Source organism: Phacochoerus africanus, chromosome 11 (genome assembly GCF_016906955.1).
Source record: "Phacochoerus africanus isolate WHEZ1 chromosome 11, ROS_Pafr_v1, whole genome shotgun sequence".
In the NCBI taxonomy this organism is placed as follows: Eukaryota; Metazoa; Chordata; class Mammalia; order Artiodactyla; family Suidae; genus Phacochoerus; species Phacochoerus africanus.
The window spans coordinates 90,326,725-90,347,960 of record NC_062554.1 but is presented as its reverse complement, the minus strand read 5'-3'; the positions used below and the strand labels follow the sequence as shown (position 1 = coordinate 90,347,960).

Genomic DNA, 21,236 nt, shown 5'->3' with positions numbered 1-21,236 from the left:
ACATAAACTTTTTTTGAGAGAAATATGGCTCAGGGCCTTCAACATGAATGTGAAAAAATAGTTTAAGCTGATAGCCAGTGATGTTTCAAACCTTTTTTCTTCCCACATATATCTTGGCTTGGTTTTCTTATCTGGTAATCTACGAGATTATCTTATTTTATGAGCCATTAGAACACTTACACTAATACTCAAAAATGATAATGTAATGCATTCTCAGAGTTATTCACTACACTGAAATGTAGATAGGAAATGATTTGTTCTCTATTTTCAGCAACTGGGCTGTGGTCCTATGTTCTACCCATGAGCCATATTTCACCTGTTTCTGATTTGAACTTTTTTGTGTGGTAAATGGTTTATTCAGGACGTTGATCCTGTCTGGGTCTAGTTGCAGTCTCCACTCTTGGACCACTTAGTTTCTGGCATGTGAGGGTCATTGGAGCCCCATGAGGCCCTGGGGCTTCTCTGGTGTCTGCAGAAGTGCCCATGCCTGTGGCTGCCCTGGGATTTGCAGTTGCCATCAGGGGCCCATCCCGGCTGGATGACTTTCTGGACCTTCCTGGCTCTCCAGCCCCATGTTGCCTTCTTTTGGAACTCTGACCTCCATCGCTTCCCCACTATGTGCTCCATCCATCCCAGGCCCTTGGTGAGGGTGGGCTCCATCCCAGACCCCTGTTCCCCAGGGCATGGACAAACTGGAGTCTTTGCAAACTTCCCAGCCAGAGAGAGAAGAGCACACCAGAGAAATAAGCTCTGTCCCTAGCCTTACTGTTTGCTGCCGATCCACTGTGAGCATGATGACCCTCATGAGGGGCTGGGGTAGACTACACAGCATGATCGTCTGTGTGCCCTGCCCAGTCTGTGTGTAAACCTCAGTGTCCCCTTAACCTTGTACCGATCTCAGCCTCAGAGCCCAGGCCTAGCCAGAGGGGATCAGGCCCACTGCTCTGACCTTTTTGCCTCTGCTGACTCTTTCCTCTGCTGTTTCCCACAGTTCACTCGCAACAACACAGGGACAGCCTAGAGCTTTTCTAGCCCATTACCTCCTGACCACCTCTTTTGGCGGGGAGGTGGCCTAGCTGTCCCAGAGAGGGGGATCTGAGATCTGAGACTTTCAGAGTTGGTTCTTGAAGTGCAAAAGATGATGGGGCAGTCTCTACAGATTTTCCCCTTTCAAGTTTGCTCTCTTGCTGCAAAATTCTACCTTGGAGGTTGGAATAAAAGTATTATTGGCTTTGTTTTTATGCTCCTTTTCTTCCATTCGACCCCAGCCATAGGTAGGTCTGATTCGAAAATAGATTCCATCCATAGATGAAAATTCAAAATCAAAAACACATTATGGAACACCTGCTGTGATGGAATGAGATTTGCAGCATCTTGGGAGCCCGTGGGACTCACGTTCAATCCCTGGCCTGGCACAGTGAATTAGATATCCGGTAAATGCAGCTTAGGTTGCAACTGTGGCTTTGATCTGATCCCTGGCCCAGGAGCTCCATGTGCCTCAGGACAGCCAAAAACAACCAACCAACCAAACCCACACACATGTGTTTTGTAGCATAAAGTAACTACCCTTCATAAAGGGGGAGTGGGGGAGCAGTGGATTGGGAATTTGAGACTAGCAGATGCAAGCTATTATATATAGAATGGATATATAACAAGATCCTACTGTATAGCACAGGGAACTATATTCAAACTCTGTAGTAAACCATAATGGAAAATAATATGAAAAGAGAATATGTATATGTGTAACTGAATTACTTTTTTTGTACACCAGAAACTGACACACCATTGCTAATCAACTATGCTCCAATAAAACCTTAAAAAATAAATAAAAATAAACTAACACAATGTTGTAAACCAACTAACCTTCAATTAAAAAAAATTTTTTTAATGAAGTAGCTACCCTGGATTAAGCACTTGACATCCATCCTTTCTTCCACACACCCACTCTGTGGTGTGGTGGTTATTATCATCCCGTTTTGCAAGTAATGAAGTTAAAGGTTGGTGAGTTGAAGTAATTTGACAAAGATCATATGCTAGAAATACTGTAGGAGTGATGCCATATTTTTTCCCCAAATGTGTAATCAAAGGAAAGTTCTTGAAATTCTAGCAGAATGGATTTTTTTTTATGTATAATGGTTTTTATTTTTTTCCATTATAGCTGGTTTACAGTGTTCTGTCAATTTTCTACTGTACAGCATGGTGACCCAGTTACACATACATGTATACATTCTTTTTTCTCACATTATCATGCTCCATCATAAGTGACTATACATAGTTCCCAGTGCTACACAGCAGGATCTCATTGCTAATCCATTCCAAAGGCAATAGTCCAAATCTATTAACCCCAAGCTCCCAATCCATTCCACTCCCTCCCCCTCCTCCTTAGCAGCCACAAGTCTATTCTCTAAGTCCATGATTTTCTTTTCTGTGGAAAGGTTCATTTGTGCCATATATTAGATTTCAGATATAAGTGGGATCATATGGCATTTGTCTTTCTCTTTCTGACTTACTTCACTCAGGATGAGAGTCTCTAGTTCCATCCATGTTGCTGCAAATGGCATTATTTTGTTCTTTTTTATGGCTGAGTAGTATTCCATTGTGTATATATACACCACATCTTCCTAATCCAATCATCTGTCAGTGGACATCTGGGTTGTTTCCATGCCTTGGCTATTGTGAATAGTGCTGCAATGAACATGCAGGTGCATGTGTCTTTTTCAAGGAAAGTTTTATCCCGATATATGCCCAAGAGTGGGATTTGCTGGTCATATGGCAGTTCTATGTATAGATGTCTAAGGTACCTCCATACTGTTCTCCATAGTGGTTGTACCAGCTTACATTCCCACTAACAGTGCAGGAGGGTTCCCTTTTCTCCACAGCCCCTCCAGCACTTGTTATTTGTGGACTTATTAAGGATGGCCATTCTGACTGGTGAGAGGTGGTATCTTACGGTAGTTTTGTGTTGCATTCCTCTAATAATCAGTGATATTGAGCATCTTTTCATGTGCTTGCTGGCCATCTGTGTATCTTCCTTGGAGAGATGTCTATTCAGTAGCAGAATGGATTTTGAGGAAGGTTAAGGAAATTTTTCACATCTTTTCTGCCCCCTTACCATGACTGATTGGCTCCTTTGGTCTCTTTGCTTGTATTTGCAAACACAGGGACTTTTAGGGGATTCTTGGTGGTTTCTCTGTATGTTTTAGAATTTCACTGAATATCAATGGGAAGATTCAGCTACAGTAGAAGTGCTAGTAATTCAGGAACAATAAAAAAGAATAAGCATTGTATGAATAGCAGCAAGTTGTAATAGACATTGTTTTTGAATGTAGGTTCCTTGTCTGCTCTAAACCTTCATTAACAGGAGTGTCCATGTTGATCTGACCTGTTGTGTTTTCTGGCTTACAGTCCCTGAGGCAGAATTTTGTAGCTGTCACTAGCAAATGAAGAGCCTCTCAGGTTCAGTTCTGACTCGGTCCCTTACTGTGAAGTGGTAGCTTCCAGATGCTCGAGTTCTTATTCTGTGAAGTGGAGCAAATAGCACACGCCTCTGGGCTCTTAGGGGTGGGAGAGAGTAAGACGAGACTTCTTGTTGGCACATAGTTAGGCTTAGACCTCACTTTTCTTTCACTCCCTGAGATAAATCCTTAAAAATTTTAATTCCTGAGAAAAACTGTACAGAATAGTGGAGTGCACTAGGATCTTTTTAAATGAACAAATGTCTTGCAGTGTCTGAGCATCATTGCGGCTTGTATCTTTTACCATGTGATTAGCCTGAACCTGTTCTTGTCACCAGAACATAATCCTTGAAAGACACTTAAAAAAACAAAAGGCTTTCTGTCTCTGGACAACAGTGTCTTCGAAAAATTGTTGCTAAGTTTAACTTGATTATTTTTCATTGAGGTTTTATTTTAGTTGGATTGTCTACAAGCCATCTTTGCATTAAAAAGAAGCTTGTTTATTTCTGCTACAGCTTCCTTATAAGAAGGGCAACCACACAGGCTCTGAGGCTCCAGTACCGATGAGCTCTTTATTACCCTCACCAGTGGAGGCAATATTCATGCTCTCTTTAAAGGATACACTTTATTCTGACATTATCATTTTCTCCTGTTGAATAACTTTTCCACTGGCTGGACGTGTATTAACTGTTACTCTAAAGAAAATACCTAATAGGTAAAAACCTATTAAGAAGTGGAGGAGAGGAAATTTGGAGGGTCCTTTTGCCTATAAGGCAAAGGCGGAATTGCAATGGAATCCTCTCTGCCTAAGGGCAGGGATAAATCTTTGTAGGCTGTAAGGCTCCCTGAGTCCCTCCCTCTCTCTCCGTGGCTTGAGCCGCCTCCAGCCAAGTGTGTGAGCACCCAATGGGGAGAGATGGCAGTTTTTTTTCAACAACCTCTATTTTAGCTTCCACATTACAGATTTATCATGTTGTCTGAGTGCTGTGACTTTCCAGAATATCAGCATACCTACATTCAAATGTTAGTGAAAGCATTGCATTTCTTTTCATGCAACAATTATTACCTGTTCTGTATAAATCTGGGGGCTGGGAGGCGTGGTGAGAGTTGGAGTGGGGGGGAACATGTAGGAGTGTTTAAAAATAAGTATGTCAGTGTTCCTGTCGTGGCGCAGTGGAAACAAATCCGACTAGGAACATTGAAGTTGTGGGTTTCGATCCCTGGCCTCCCTCAGTGGGTTATGGCTCTGGCGTTGCTGTGAGCTGTGGTGTAGGTTGCTGTGGTGTAGATTCGGCTCGGATCTGGCGTTGCCATGGCTGTGCATAGGCCGGCAGCTGTAGCTCCAGTTAGACTCTAAGCCTGGGAACCTCCATATGCCGCAAGAGGGGCCCTAAAAAGACAAAAAAAAAAAAGTATGTCATTATGGCTCTAATTTTCAGAGAGACTGAAATCCTAGTTTGAAATTCAAGTCAATTCTTGCTTAGGCTATTGGAAAGAAACTTGTTTTCTTTGTTTTCAGCCTCATTCCTATTCAATACATTTTAAGCAATGTAAATCTTCATAGCCTATTGGAGCAGATAAAGGGTCAAACCTGGGTACTTAACTCTCTCCTCCACTGACTTCCTGTGTAATTCTGGGCAAGCTATTTAGCATCACTCAGCCTCAGTTTTATCACCTGTAAAATAGGGATGATCACAGTAGCATTTGGAATCGGATTAAGGAGAAAGCCCACCATTTGCCTGTCCTGTAACATCACTGGGACAACAGACAGATGATCTCATTTAACTCAGATTTCTATATGAAGTGAATTCAGTAACTGCTAAAATGTAGATGGATTCTGCTTTGGCCAAGCAAATTGGTCATGTGTACTAGAAATTTGTTGGTGCTCCTTGCTGGGTCTGAGTATTATTGAGTCCTTTGTCAGTGAGCATAAACAGGTCACGAGAGGTGCACTGAGGCAGCCCACTGACCTGTAGACTTACTAGCTTTTGGTTGACAATGAGTGATCATTCTGAAGCCAAATCTTGCATGGGGTGTGGCTGGATTTGGGCGACAGGATTTTATCCATGTACACAATTTACCCCTCTCTTTACTCAGTGTATTGGAAAAATTGTGTGTGGGAAAAAATGAAGAGTGTACCAAAAAAATGACCGTATGAGACAATTTAAAAGAAGTGAAATGCTAAATTCCATGAAGTAGTATTTGCCTTTTAGGAAGAGAAACTAAGTTTCTCACTAGCCCTACTAAGAAAATACTGAATAGATATTTAACTCATGTTGGCATAAAGAGTAAATTATTAACCTGCCCATAGTGGCCACACACTTCAATCCATCCTTGCCAGTCCCTCTTCCAGAGGGCTATGGAGAAGATTAAATGGATTAATCCACATGAAGAGGCTGTGTCTAGAATCCAGGAAGAGCTTGAGTGCTGTACATATGTAGTGTAATGTTGGTGCTATTTCTTTTGCTTACATCACCTTACTTGCTGCTAAATCATCTCCAAGTTTCTCAGCCTAACATCCAAGCCCAACTAACTCTTCCCAGCCTTGTTCTGTTGGTTTTTTTTTTTTTTTTTTTTTTTTTTTTAGCATTTCCTGACATTGTTCTATTCCTTGGTCCCACCTCAGATCTTGTGGTTTTCTCCACCTTAGGTCTGTTTAGGCTGATTCTCCACCTTGACTGCCTTTTTCCTGCACCTCATTCACCTGCCAGAATCTACCGTTTCCTGGAAGTCTCTCTCATAATCTCACCTCCCTCAAACAGTGGGACATTTTATTCTCTTCATATTTATATGATTGTTTCTGAATGGGTCACCTTTGTTCAGTTCAGTAGACCAATACTCAGCAGCACTGTTTCTAGAAGTTATTCTCTCTTTTGAGGAACTCACAATGTAGATTAGTAAGAACAGAGGTTTGTGCTGCTAGTTTTAAAATGCTGAGATGAAAAAGCATAATTGTATAGAAGTAGAACTTTGGTAGGCCAGAAGGGAAGGACTTATTTTGAGGGCCAGGGGTGTGGACTCAGGGAGATTCTCACCATAAGGATAGGGTTTGAGCTGGAAGAGCTCAGTGGTGAAATTCTTGTCCACTGTTCCAGGCTAGAAACAAAGAAATGGGAGGTTCACCAGGGAGAGTGCAACCCGAATGCCTGGCCTTCAGTGTTTGATAGAGTAGGGAGCACAGGTGTCAATGCTCTCAACCTGCCCATCCCTGGGGATGCAGGGGCGGGGCTGTGGAGCCTGGATCTGTACTGAGCTCCTTGTGTGACTGTCATGTTCTCTAAGTGGCAGAGGGCAGCAGGCTAAAGGGATGGGAGGCCTCGTGGCGTGATCTCTGGCAATTTGGAAGTGGAATTTGGGTAGCTGGGTAGAGAATGGGTTGAGGGGGAAGCTGGCTTAGAGGCTGTGACAGTGGCCCCAGTGAGAGGTGGCGGGGTCATGAGCTACGACCATGGCAGGCAGGAGGGATAGAAACGATTAAGAGATAGTAGTGACAGGGTCTAGTGAGAGATGGATGTGAGGACTGAGAAGGAAGAATATGAAGATGCGTGGCAGTTATCTGAACTAAAATACCGATTTCCCAGGAGGAGGAAGTGGCTTGCAGGATGTAGTGAGTGTGATGCATGCGGTTTCAGACCTTGGTGTCCTCGCATCCCATTAAATAGATGACTCTTTCTTGAGGGCAGAGGGAGTGCCACCGCAGCAGGCATAGCATCTTGCATGGAACAGACACATGATGATCTGTGAAATGAGTGTACTCACTGTGTAACTGGAGACACGGGCCTGGAACTCAGGGAAGAGTGCAGAGATCCGAGACACAGATCTGGGAATAACTCGAATAACAGTGAAAGTTGAAACCCTAGGACCCGATAAGATCACCAAGGAAAGAGGCAACGAGAAGAAAGAGAGCCTGCAGGAAACCTGCATTTTTAGAGGGTTTCCACATGATACGGACCCAGAAAAGAGAGTTTTAATACAGCAGTTTCAAGTTCAGCTACCAGGCTTAACTGATTGGGGCAGAGATAGGGTGGTTATCGGTCAGCTTTCAAAGAGAAATTTGAATGGCGCTGGATGGGCCGGATTATAATACTGTGGCGTGATGGGATTGTCAATTGCTGCAGCCACTAGAGAAGATAGTATGGAGGAGACTAAAAAAATTATACATGGAACTACCATGTGATACAGCAATTCCACTTCTAGGAATATATCCAAAGGAAATTAAAACACTAACCTGAAAAGATACTTGCACCCCTGTTTCATAGCAGCATTATTTACAATAGCCAAGACATGGAAACAACTGTAGTATCCATTGATGGATGAATGGATATAGGAAAAACCAAACTCATAGAAAAAGAGATCAGACTTGTGGTTACCAGAGGCAGAGGGTGTGGGGGGGAAATGAAATGGAGGAAGGTGATCAAAAGATAGAAACTTCCAATTAGAAGATAAAGAAGTGCTAGGGATATAACGTACAATATAATGACCATAGCTAATACTGCTGTGTGGTATATGGGAAAGTTGTTAAGAGACTAAATCTTAAGAATTGTCATCTTAATGAAAAAAAAAAACTTTTGCCTTTGTTTCTATTCTTTTTATTGTGTCCGTAAGAGAAGATAGGTATTAGCTGAAGAGATGGTGATAATCACTTACCACACAATGTAAATCAGACCATCCTGCTGTGCACCTTAAATTTCCGTAAAAATGGAAAAATAAATAGATAAAACTTTAAAAAGTAAAAAATATATGGCATGACTCAATGGTGAATATTGACCACTAGTTTTCAAATTTTACTACTAAAAATGTACCTTGTGATGAGATGAAGCTTGCAACTGCTTTTTCCCTTCTTTCTTAAAGCTTAGAAAAGATCTGAGCATTTGGAAACATTCGTGTTTACATGTTGCTAACTAAAAGTGAATATACTCTCTCAGCATGTCTTTCTGGAAGCTTATTCCATGCCCTCTCATGGGGGACACATTCCATGCTGAATGTGGATGGAGTCTTGTTGAGGGGCCTCCTAAGATAAATATTGTGATCCTTCTCCAGGAATGGTACCAAAAAGAAGCTGGTTACTTAGAGAATGAAGAACTGGGTTCTGCCTCTTGTGGCCTGGAAACACCTCTGTGTTTCCCTAACATTTTTATGTCCACAACCTATAGGACACCCAAAAGGGCCTGACCTGGCACACGTCTAATTCACATTTGTGAAAAATACTTAGCTTTCCTAGTTGCAATGCATTTTGAGTTTTAATTTTTTAGAAATAAAGGAAGGAAGGAGGAAAAGAAATGAAATGAAACAGGACCCACATGAATGGGTTTGCAGATGCGCAGTTTCACCAGCCTGTACTGCTCTATCCTTGACTGAGGGTGACTTGAACTCCACAGTTACATATATCTTATATGGGAGGATTATGACAAGTTCCTTAACCTCCCTGTAAATCGAGTGTGATTTTACCTGCCCAGCTCTTCAGGTTGTGTGAACATCACATGAGACTCTTTATGAAAGAGCTTTCTCTCTGTAAAAAGACCACACAGGTGAAAAATGGCATTATTGTCCAAACTTTAATTCTTGGCAAGATCCTCATTGAATTACTTTTGCTGATTTCTGCCATTGGGACTTGAAGTGCTAAATTTTCTGCCTATAATAAGATTTTTGGTTGGTTTGTAAATGAAAAAAAAAAATAGTTGGGTTCATTTTTAAGGACCACTCTCAACTATAGTCACCCAGTGCATTGCTGTCATTGTCCTTAATGATTTGTGGGCTTGACTTTTCCCTTTACAGTATTGATTGGAAATTGGAGTTCCCATTTTGGCTCAACCTGACTAGTGCACATGAGGATGTGGGTTCGCTCTCTGGCCTTGCTCAGTGGATTAAGGATCCAGTGTTGCCATGAGCTGTGTTGTGGGTCTCAGATGTGGGTTGGATCTGGTGTTGCTGTGGCTGTCATGTAGGCTGGCAGCTGTAACTCTGATTTGACCCCTAGCCTGGGAATTTCCATGTGCCATGGGTGTGGCCCTAAAAAGACCAAAAAAAAAAAAATTATATAAGCATCATTCTGAAAGAGCATCAATCCTCTTTGTGTTTACTAATAATATTGATAGAGTTACTAGGAGAGTTTTCTTAGCAACCATCCGAGTAAGTTGCAGGGAGAAAGAACCTATTGTCCCCGAGGCAGCAAGAAAGTGACATCCAGGCAAGCCTGGGAATCCTCAGAGGCTGTTGCTAGAAACTCCTGAATTGCTCTTGGCTAATTTACAAATAGATACAATTAAACTAAGTACTCTTGTGTGAATTAGTGCTAATTAATCCACATATATTCTTAGTTCTCAAGGGGGTGCTTATGTTTACTATTCAGAGTATACGCTTCAGATCTTGTGCTGTGAGTTTTGTTGTAAGTTATTTTCAAAGACTATTTTGGGCTTTTAGATTCTGTGTGTTAAGAGATAAGGGGATGGTTTGTGTTGGCAGAGAGTGAGGCTGCAAGCCTCCCTTGGTCCCAGAAGCTGTCATTCCTGTGTCATGCTCCATTGGAGGAACTGTCCCAGAATCAACATTTGTGTAGGAAAATGTATCCCAACATATTCTTATTCTGATCAGATAAAAGAATTCCGCTCAGAAACCCAAATAACTGCTTCCTCTTGTTCTACCACATGAGCCACGCTACAAGGACGCCTGAAGAGACAAATTGCCCCCTTAAAGATTCCTTGACATTAATCTTCACATTAAAGGGTCAGTAAGGCACTCCCTTTTGGGGGCATCCCTGAGACTTTGTGGGGGTGATTATAAATCCTCAGAAGGCCATGATAAATAAAGTTTTGTTCCTAAAGGGTGTATGTGAACTACTGGCTAAAAGGCCTTCTTGGAATCATATTTTTTTAGTATTTCCAAGAAAATAATGTATAAGAGGTCCCACTCTTTTTTTTTCATTATTAGGGTGCTGAGGTTAAGAGTCCACCAGAACTTTGCGTGTCTCTTCATCAACCACGTTGCAATCAATTGCTGAGTTACCTTTGTCACGTCCCTTTAACTTGTGTTTCTAATCTTTGCTCTTTTAACCAGAGTGTAACTCCAGGCAGCACATTTTGAGGTCTTCAACGATGTGATAAGAAATGTATCATTGTTGTGGAGGATAAGCTAGAAATAAAGGACTGAATTTTTATCCCAAGTATGCTTCTCTGCTCATCTCTTCTTCCTTTGGTTCTATGTACGAAGAATTCTGCCTAAATCTCAAAAAATAGTGTTAAGTCTCAATCATGAGATGGTTATTCATTGTCCTACATGGTGTATGTTGCTATATAATAAGATGAGAAAAAGAAATGTCCAAACTCTAGAACGTTGTTGTTTTAAAAACAAAAACATGAATTTAGTAGGCAAAAGTATTCCAGAATTGCATTTTTAAATTTTTCATCAAAAGCCAAACTTTAAGGAGCAAAAATTCAAATAAAGCGTAAATTAAGTGCCAAGGTATGGTTGGCACTTCATGCAGGCACCTTGTCCCACAATGGTATTGAATTGCCCTCCAGGAAATTACAGGATGAGGAAAAAGTTCTTTTATTATTTCAGTTAGTTTAGTGGAGTCCCTTACTGCTAGAGTCCACTGCACCTTTTTTTTTTTTTGCCTTTTTGCCTTTTTGCCATTTCTTGGGCCGCTTCCACAGCATATGGAGGTTCCCAGGCTAGGGGTCAAATCGGAGCTGTAGCCACTGGCCTGCGCCAGAGCCACAGCAACAAGTGATCCAAACCTTGTCTGCAACCTACACCACAGCTCACAGCAACACTGGATCCTTAACCCACTGGGCAAGGCCAGGGATTGAACCCGCAACCTCATGGTTCCTAGTTGGATTCGTTAACCACTGAGCCACGACGGGAACTCCTCCACTGGAGTTTAAGTGGAATTATCAGATGTCATTTTGTATTTAATTTTTCTCTTTTATTCTTGCCTCTAGTTTTTGGAGAAAACGTGTGTTTCTCTCTATTCTTAAAAGTTCCCTCCTAATCAGGCAACAGTAGCAACAGGAACCCCTTTTGAATGAGCGTGAATGGAATTTTTTGCTTGAAAATAGAAGAAAAGCTTCTGCCCACTTCTCTGGTTGCTGCCTTGCCTTTAGATGCTCAGCTGGTAGGAGTTTTTCTAGTTATTCGTGAAGTTTAACAGAAGAATTTTCCTCCCCTCTTTTTCATAAATGGTTATGACAGACGTCATTTATATATGTAGGTGTAGTCAAGCGGTGCCATTTTGGTCACTTGGGGAGCAGTTGTTCGTCTCAGTTAATTTTTACAGAGCTCATCCTGCATGCACCGTTGTAGGTGGGTGCTGTGGTGAGCATCACACAGAGGCATGGAAGGCATACAAAAGCAAAGGGTACATGAAATGATGTTCTTTAAAAAATGCAGCACAGAGAACCTAGGATTGAAAAGCACACAAAACAGTGCCAACCGAATCCTCAAGTACGGTGGGTGACCTCACTCTCAGGGAGGCTGCTGTGTTTGGGGCTTTTGATGGAGGAGACAAAAAGAATATGTGGTACGGTGGGTACACATATTCTCTTTGGTCTGCCTATTCTACCTTGACTGCTTCTTGGCATTCAACTCCCTTCCCCCAACCCCCACAGTCCCCCGCCTCTCATTCAGTTCATTGGCAAACTGTGTCTATTTTGTCTCAGAAACACAGCTCAAATCCTCTGTTTCTTCCGCTCGCGGCCACCCCCCTGGGCTGTGCCATGGTCTTCTGCAGCCCAGATGATAGCCATGGTCGCCTGGCTGGTCCCCCTGCTTCCTATCTTGCTCCTCCTACGTGTATTCTCCACAAAGCAGGCAAAAAGGGCTTTTGAAAATTGACAGCAAATCATGCATTTCCTGATTTAAAATTCCTCAGTGCTCCCCCATGTTCTCAGGTTAACACCTGAATTCACCGTGATCCTGCTCTCTCCAGGCTTGTCTCCTCTCTCTCTCTCTCTCCAGCTGTGGGCGGCTTCATTTCAGTCTCGGGCCTCAGTCCAAATATCACTTCTCCAGAGGAGCACAGACACTGGCCTCCCCTCCACAGTAACCGCCCCTCATTGTTTTCTGTCATTTCCCCATTTATCATGATCTTTAATTCCATCGTATTTTAAAACCTTATTATTTTAACAATTCTTACTGTATCTAGTCGGAGCAGTAGTTGTTAGCTGTGCCCCCTCAGCTAGTATGTGTCCTTCATGAGGTCGGAGCCTTTTCTATCTTGTTCACAAGACTAATCCCAGTGCCTCATTGGTGCTAAGTACATAGTTGTTAGAATGAAAAAGCAAGCTGTACAAGGAGGAAAAGAATGTGGTTGTAGAGTTTGGATCAGAGTTGGGTATAGTACATTCTGATGGTGAATGTCATTGTCAAGTTGGAGAAGAGGAGGAAGCTGAAGATTTCAAGGAAGACCTTCAGTGATGAACAAAGTTCAGACTTGATGAGATAGGTGATACAGTGGCCAAAGCAGGGCACTTACTGTTGTATTTTTTTGTTAGGGAGAGTCTAGAGTCAGGGGCTCCATGGTCAGAGGTTATTGCACCTAGAAAGGGTGACTAGGACGTGGATAGGGAGATGCTGGAGAAATATGGGAGAAAAAGTGGATTCAAGACTCTATAGTTTGGAATTTTGTGGTAACAATGTCCTAAGCAATCCAAATATAAAATATTGTGCTTCCTGTAGTCTTCCCACTCCTGGGCATATGTCCAAAGAAACTCTAATTCCAAAAGATACATGCACCCCAGTGTCCATAATATCATTATTTATATTATTCAAGACATGGGAGCAACCTAAGTGTTGACAGATGAATGGATAAAGAAGATGTGGGTGTGTGTGTGTGTGTGTGGGAGTGTGTGTGTGTGATGGACTATTACTCAGCCATAAAAAAGGATGACATAAGCCATTTGTAGCAATATGAATGGACCTAGAGATGATCATACTAAGATTATTACCATATGAAGTAAGTTAAGGACAAATATCATATGATATCATTTATATGTGGAATCTTTAAAAGTGATACAAATGAACTTATTTTTAAAACAGATTCACAGAATAGAAAAGAAGCTATGGTTACCAAAGGGGAAAAGGGGAAGGGAAGGGATAAATTAGGAGTTTGGGATTAGCAGATACACATGACTATATATAAAATAGATAAATAACAAAAGTTGTACTATATAGCACAGGGAATTTTATTCAGTATCTTATAATAAACTATAATGGAAAAGAATCCAAAAAAATTATAGTTGTGTGTGTGTGCGTGTATCTATATATATCTGCATCACTTTGCTGTACACCAGAAACTGACACAACAGTTGTAAGTCAACTATACTTCAAGAAAAAAAATATATATCTTGTGCTTCCTTCATTATATAACACTAAACTATTAGCGAAAAAAAATTATGCTTAAAAAAATCTTGTTCTCACATGAACTGGATAGACGCCTTCGCTTCCACCTCTGCTTCTTTGGGTGAAGCCCCAAACTGACATGATTGTGTCTCGTAGGTTGAGGTGATGAGGAAAATTGAGATCAGATTTCTCCAATGCCATTGATTTAACAAATGAAATAATGTATATGGAAAGTGCCCAGTGCTGTTAGTTAAACTTTTTATCCAAATAATTTAAAAAGTAGTACTGATGTTACATTTTGTGAATCTACCTAATGTTATTTTTTCCTGCCAAATTGCCCTCTGAAAAGAAAATGACCTGAAACAGTTTTCTTATGATGCTACATTGGTTTAATATCACTCTTTGTCTTTTTTTTTTTTTTTCTAAGCAATTGAACAAGACGAAGACAATAGTGACAAACATGAAACTGTGACAGAGGCTGACTGCATTCCAGATCCTCAGGTGCGACAAGTTCTGCTACGGCCCCTTCTTTCTCCCTTCTGTGCTGAGAGTGGTGAGCAGCTAGTGCAGGTGTCTGCAGGTGGTAGAGGTCTGACCTTTTGTGTTCTGCAAAATAGTCCTATTGTGGGAATAAGGCACTTATTTTTTATAAAGCACTATTTCACAAGAAAAGTCTAAATTGCTAATCATATTTATAGTTTGATTCGTGGAAGAGGGACAGGTACAGAGACACCTCCACTGCCCAGAGAAAGCAAGCAAAGTCATTGAAGAACTGGGGGAAACTGCTCCGGGCAGACCATCCCTTGGAGACAGCAGAGGAAAAGCAGCCAGCTGACAGTGCAGCAGCTGGGACCAGTGCTGGGCATCACCTGCCAGTTTCTGTGCCTGCCCCCAGCATTTACCTCATGACATGGACATGCTTTTAGTAGCAACTGACCTCCAAGTACTAGGGTTGCATAAAAACTTTACACACCCTACAGCTCTCAGCTGTTAACTTTTTATATAAATGCAGAACATTTAAAGATTAGTGGTGGGGACAGCAGCAAGAGAAGCAGAATAAGTAGCATAAGGGCATTCTTTCGCAAGTCCCTAACCATTCAGCTCCACCCCTCAGAGTCCTACCCTCTTGACACCCAGCCTTATGTGGGTGACATTATGTGACATGGCTAAAATTATTATGTGACATTATGTGACATGGCTAAATATTTAGCTCCCTCAAGCCAGTTTCTTGACCTTTTTGAGTCTTAGGTGATTCATCTGTAAACCTTCCTGATAGAGTTGTGAGCATTAAAAAGAGAAGTATGTTGAATAAACAAGTCATCAGATTTTAGTATAAGTGAGAATGAGAAAGGAGTGGGTCCAGGAAAGTGTACTATTTGGAAATCAATTGTGATGTATGCAGAGCAGTGGGTTGATGGATCTCCCCTGGGAGAAGAGTCAGACAGACCCTACCCTCGGGGGCAAAGGAGTGGAATCCTCTAGAAGCAGACACATCCTTCTGAGCCCTTATTATACACGGAGGGTTGTTGTGTCCTACTAGATCTCACAGAGGGAGCAGCCGCTCAAGATTGGGGTGATGGTATGATGATATCATGCAGGTCCAAGCTCATCAAAATCAGATTCATTAAATGTGTGCGACTTTCTATATATTAAGTATTCCTCAATAGAGCTGGATAAAAAAACCAGATTCTTAGCTTGGTTGATCCCTTGCACCTCACCTTTAAAGTTGTAAATCTGTGGATTCTGGCCAGAGTAATCACGTTACTCTGCAATTAGCTCTTTCAGGCAAGACTGCACAGGTTGTCATGTTCTAGTAAGTTCACATAAGGACTTGTTTGGAATTGTTGGGCTGTGGGAATATTCAGAATGCGGCAATCCACGAACTCATGCTGAAATTCCACTTCAGGCTTCCAAGCAAATCTGGGGAGAGATGGCTTTCTCCAGGTCTTCTTAAAGCATTAAGTTATTGGTAGGACCATTTATTATTTAGTTTCTAAGTTTAAGTTGCTCTTCTTTATTTATTGTGAACTTATTCTGTAGTCTAAAGTCTTAATTAAAGTTTTAATGCAGTTTGTGTCTTTCTTCAGCAACAGGGACATAACTGTATTTCTAGGATGTGTAGAGGAATGAAATCGGGAAACCACTGGAAACCAGTGATTCAATTATTAGATCAGGAACAGATTCTACTTAGGTTGGAGAGTCATGAGTAAGTTCACTGGATGCATCATTGTGAGTGTTGTAGGCCTAGGCTGCTGTCCCCTCCTCTGATGTGTCTGAGCTAGCCTGACGTGCTGCCACAGTAAAAGGGCCACTTTTATTGGTTAGATTTTACAGGTCCATCTATACACATGCTCTGGGTAGAGTCACTAGTGGTTCAAGTTGTGTAAGGCGAGCTTAAAAAACACTTTCAGAGTTTTCACCATCAGATATTTTAGGCAGAATTAGAAATAAATTATGTGTGTGCTCATCAGTGTATACATGTATGCACTTGACATTAAAATATTAATTTGATATTTGATGTATACACATATAATTAATTGATCACTTGTAGTCAGACTCCATGGTAAGTATATCATATTATTATTTCATATGATTGCAGTCTTCACTCCAGAGTATATTTTAAACAAGTTAAGTGCAAATTGGTTTCTCATTGTTTCCCTGTAGATGATAAAATATGTCACTAGGGAGTAAATGCCCCGTGGCTGCTGAAAATTTGGAGTTATGAAAGGTTAAGCCAGTTGCTAAATCCAGAGGCTGGGTCTTCTTGTTTACAGGTTTCCACCTACCAGAAAACTCTAGTTCTCCCCTCATGTGTTGGTTTCTTTCTTCCTTTTCTCACTAAAAAGAGCTTTTTTGCCTCAAAAGCTCCCTGTTTCCTCAGTGATGTGTCGGCAAAGTGAAGGGAGCACATAGTCTGGAGTTGGTGTCCTTGCCCTCCTTCCTCAGAGCTGGGGCCTGTAGGCAAGTCCTGGAGTGTCTCTATGTCTGTAAGTTCCCATAGGGTGGCCTCCATATCTTTGTCACCAAGGTGTTCCCACTGTGCTCAGCAGTGACTAGCATGCTTGGTTTTCATCTCTGTAAAGCGGAGACATTAGAAGGTTGTTACGAGGTTGAAATGAAGCAGTATTTTAAAATGCCTGCCATCCTGGCACACAAAAGGGTTTCAGTGCCTGTTAGGCAGCATGCGTGAGGGTAAGAGGGTTGCCCCCTGGGCCAGGCTGCCAGGTTCTCTTCCTGGCTCTGTCCCCGCAACCTTGGTCAAGTTACCCTACTCTCCTGTGCCCCCTATTCCCTTCCTGTAAGGGTATTGGAGAGTTCACACTGAGGCAGCACTTCAAATGCCCTGGGCTCTCTTCTCAGCGCTGTGTTTTCATTAATGTCTTTAAACCTCACAACAAACCCTATAAGGCTGATAATACAATTACTGCCCCTTCACAGATGAGCTGCTAAGTGGCAGGGATGGGAATCCAACCAAGGTAGTCTGGCTTCCACATCCTTGCTTTTAACCACTGTGCTAAACTGCCTTTCTAACATCTATAAAGTGGAGATGATTGCTTTGAAGATTAAAGAATATATGTGAAGCAATAGAACAGTGCCTGGCACATAGTAAGTACTCCAGAATGTCAGCCGCCTGGCATTACTGTCCTTATCATCATGCTCATCGATGACATTGCTTTTTGGTCTGAATATTCAAGGTATCCAGCGGGGCTGGGCTGCAGTGTCACCCTCTGCCTTCCATTACGGTATCTGCACAGACATAAAACATTCTAGACCCATTACTCATTATAACCCTTTATATAGGACTAAAGGATAAAAAAGAAACTTTATCAAAATGTAGAGCGTTCTTGCCAGGTTCTAGTTTAAGGGTTCTAATGACATTCAATGACTAATTTATAACCTCGTGAACTTTGAAAATTCTCGCTTTTATTCAGGTGGCCATTGACCACTGGATTCAGTAATTCTTTTCATTGTTTTCTGTCTCCCATTGCAATCAGTCATTTTAATGTTAAGAGATGATAACTGTGAATGATACAAATTGATGGCCAAATATTTCATGATTATTTTATAAGTAGCCAAAGTGCGATTTTTAAAGAAATGGACTAAAGAAAGCTCTTATTTAAGGCTGTGGTAGTTATCACAGAAAACATTATCCTGTAAGTCCTTGATGTTAGAATTTATTCAATTTGTTTATTCTTTCCCTCACTGTTTTTTTTTTTTTTTTTTACGACCTTACTATTTGCCAACTTTGTTGCTCTGCTTAGCGGTATGGTCAATAATATATACAGATCTGAGCTGTAATTTCTCTCAGGTCAAAACAAGATGAAATATTGGTGACCTCCCTATTCTAGTCTGAAAGTTCAAGGAATCCAGTGTGTGAAATGAGTGGACCCCTGACTTCATCAGTTAATATGTAATGTATTTCGTTTCATCAGAAGAGAAAATAGAGCAGAGGAAGGAAGTATTTGAGGGAAACAGCAGTAGTAAATTCCGTGTGTCTCTGGTTTCTGCCTCCGTCCCGCCCCTGGCCCCCCTTTGGCAGGACACAGGATCACACAGTGTTTGTTGGGGATGGTGGTGTATTTGCACAGGTCTTTCCACAGGGGATGGGGAGCAGGGAATGAACCTCCCTGAATGGGCATTGCTTCGCCTGGGCGGTGAGGGACTAGGTAGGAGTCCCTGAATGATTTGGGGGCTGTCTGATGCCCCAGCATGGTGTTTGATGTTTGATGTCATGACACCACAGACATCAGTAAACCTGCCTTTGCCGTCACACTTTCCATCGTATGTCCTTTCCCCAGTTTTCAAAGGGTGTATTCCAACCAGCAAGAAATTTCATGGTTTTCTTTCTTTCTCTGAAGAAATTTGAGAATATGAATAATAAGATGAAATGATTTTGTTATGATTCATTTACTATGAATTGTCATCTGAATTTTCCTGGAAAGGATCCTTCCTGTATCTGTGTTGGGAATAGGCATGTACAATTTAGTAATGTCACATAGCATCCCAGTCCATCAGTGTTTTAGTTGGTCATTTGGACTTTCTGTTTAACGTAGCAAAGATTTTACAAATGTCTACTCAAAAATTTATAGCAATACAGGCCTTTCTCAAAAAAGAAGAAAGATCCCAAATTGACAACTTAACCCTCCACCTAAATGAATTAGAAAAAGAACAAAAAAGACCTAAAGTCAGCAGAAGGAAGGAAATTATAAAGATCAAAGAAGAAATCAAAACAAATGTCTACTCAAGATTTAATTTTAAAAGAAATGAATCTGTTATGTAGTAATCAGTACGAATTTACCCCAGTTCCCTAAGTGTGTATTGAACAGTGTTCTGTTATTGCACAAGTACTTTCATGAAAGGTGGGTTCTTTCATCTTGGTTTTTCCTTCCTTGGACCACAATGTTTACATGATGTTTTCTCTAGGTGTTTTAGAAAAGGTGAGTTTTGGAGTTCTCATAGTGGTGCAGCAGAAACAAATCCGACTAGGAGCCACGAGGTTGTGGATTTGGTGTCTGGCCTTGCTCAATGGGTTAAGGATCCAGCGTTGCCATGAGCTATGGGTGTAGGTCACAGACATGGCTTGGATGGATCTGGCATTGCTGTGGCTGTGGTGTAGGCCGGCAGCTACAACTTCAATTAGACCCCTAGCCTGGGAACCTTCATATGCCGCAGGCGTGGCCCTAAAAAGACAAGAAAAAAAAAGAAAAGGTGATTTTTAAAGTTATGATAATGCAGAAAATGTTTATATATATATAGTACTGTGCTCTTTCACCTTATGTCTTAAAGGTCGTTCATTTATCATCCCTGGAGCTTTTCCTATGGGAGTTCTGTCCAAGTTTCATTTTGCCATTGAAAGAATGGACCAAACATTCATGACTTCATTTATAAAGGAAACAGGCTTTTCATTTACATTCTTGGCATTTCTCTTCTCAAAGACTGAAAATCATATGAATAGCTTTAATTATGCATTAGAGTTTTTTTTTTTTTTCCAAAGCAGACCTTAAAATATGGCTCTTAAATAACTCCTCTGATGGTTACACATTAATCTTTTTTTTTTTTTCTGGTCTAGCAGTGTTAGGTAAACTGTTTATAATTAATTTTACATAGGTAAATTAAGTAGTTCAGGAATGTAAAAGTCTAGATCAAGAGCTGTTAGTTATCTTGCTTCTTCTGCCATAACAAAGCTCTCAAAATACATTAATAAATTCATGGCTTTTTTTGAATTAAATCACTAAATTACAGAACTGTGAATGCCCCCCACCCCACCCCCTGGAGAACATCTGGTTTCGCAGGGTATTTTCAAAGAGGGCTGTCTTATAAAACTATCTATGATGTACGGGCATCTCTCTGGGCTTAAAGTTCTCTAGGGAGTTAAGATGCTTTCCTATCCCTCCTTGAAAGCCTTTTTTTGATAGTTTCGTGTCAGGAGTGCTGTAGAATTGATTACTTGTGAAAAGGCGCCTAGAAATTATGCAGACAACAGAAAATCAAGAGAGCAATATTCCTTTTTCAATTATAAGATGATTTCCTTATAAATATGAAATAAGTCAATCTGAAACCCGTTTTTTAAAGTAATAGCATCTCAGTTTAAAATACATAATTTGTATACCCAAGTGTGTGGTTTTAATAAAAATGGATTTCCTCTAGAAAGAAATGTCTCTATTTAGGACCGTAATAAAAAAACTCAAGTTCACCTAGAAAGCAGAAAAATAGTCAGGGTCTCTTAAGTTTCCTTTACTCATTCCTGCCCTTTTATTGCTAATGATATTAGTTTTTTTTATTTTTTTAAAGAATATTTTTGGGACCCACAGACAGAAGGAAAGCCCCTGTCTCCAAATTAGAGTCTGTGGAACCTCAGTCTGGTGGCTTTGGGACCTGTGCTGGTGAGGAGAGGTAACCGTTTCATTCCCACTTGCTAAATTAGTTAGTTCACAGCGCTTTTCTCCTGGGTACCCCCCTGCCTGGCCTGTTCCCACACATGCCCTCTGTTACACAGGGGTGCCACACTGCGGAGAGGAGCAGGACTAGGACCGGTGCATCACTCTACTGAAAAAGCATCCACGGAGCAGGTCCAGAGCCTGCAGGGTCATTAACACCCCCTCTCTCTAGCAGGACAGTGTATTAAACACCACAGGGATGACATGGATGGAAAGAGAAGAAATCCTTGATGGCCAGCATAAATAAATTTTTTAGATAATAGAATTGTATCCCTTTAAGTGTCAAACATTTGAAGAATGTTAATCATTTTTATGTAGAAATTTTCCTGAATAATTTCTTTGCCTTCTAAGTCTAAAGGAGGATCCTTAGCACCACAGATCCATTTTTTACTCTCTGATACTGGTGTAAAAGAGCATCTTCACAAGTGAACTTATTTACAAAACAGAAATAGACCCACATACGTAGAAAATAGACTCATGGTTACCACCAGGGAAAGAGAAGGTG

General features: G+C 41.2%; 1 protein-coding gene across 3 annotated transcripts in view; it reads left to right on the top strand.

Moving 5' to 3' along the window:
* The window catches only part of RAPGEF5 (Rap guanine nucleotide exchange factor 5), a 238,535-nt gene that overhangs the window by 109,233 nt on the left and 108,066 nt on the right, over positions 1-21,236 (top strand). For all 3 annotated transcript variants that reach the window (XM_047751885.1, XM_047751886.1, XM_047751884.1), the window contains exon 8: positions 14,221-14,294. In XM_047751885.1, coding sequence (XP_047607841.1) covers positions 14,221-14,294 — 74 coding nt within the window. The remainder of the gene's footprint in view (positions 1-14,220; positions 14,295-21,236) is intronic.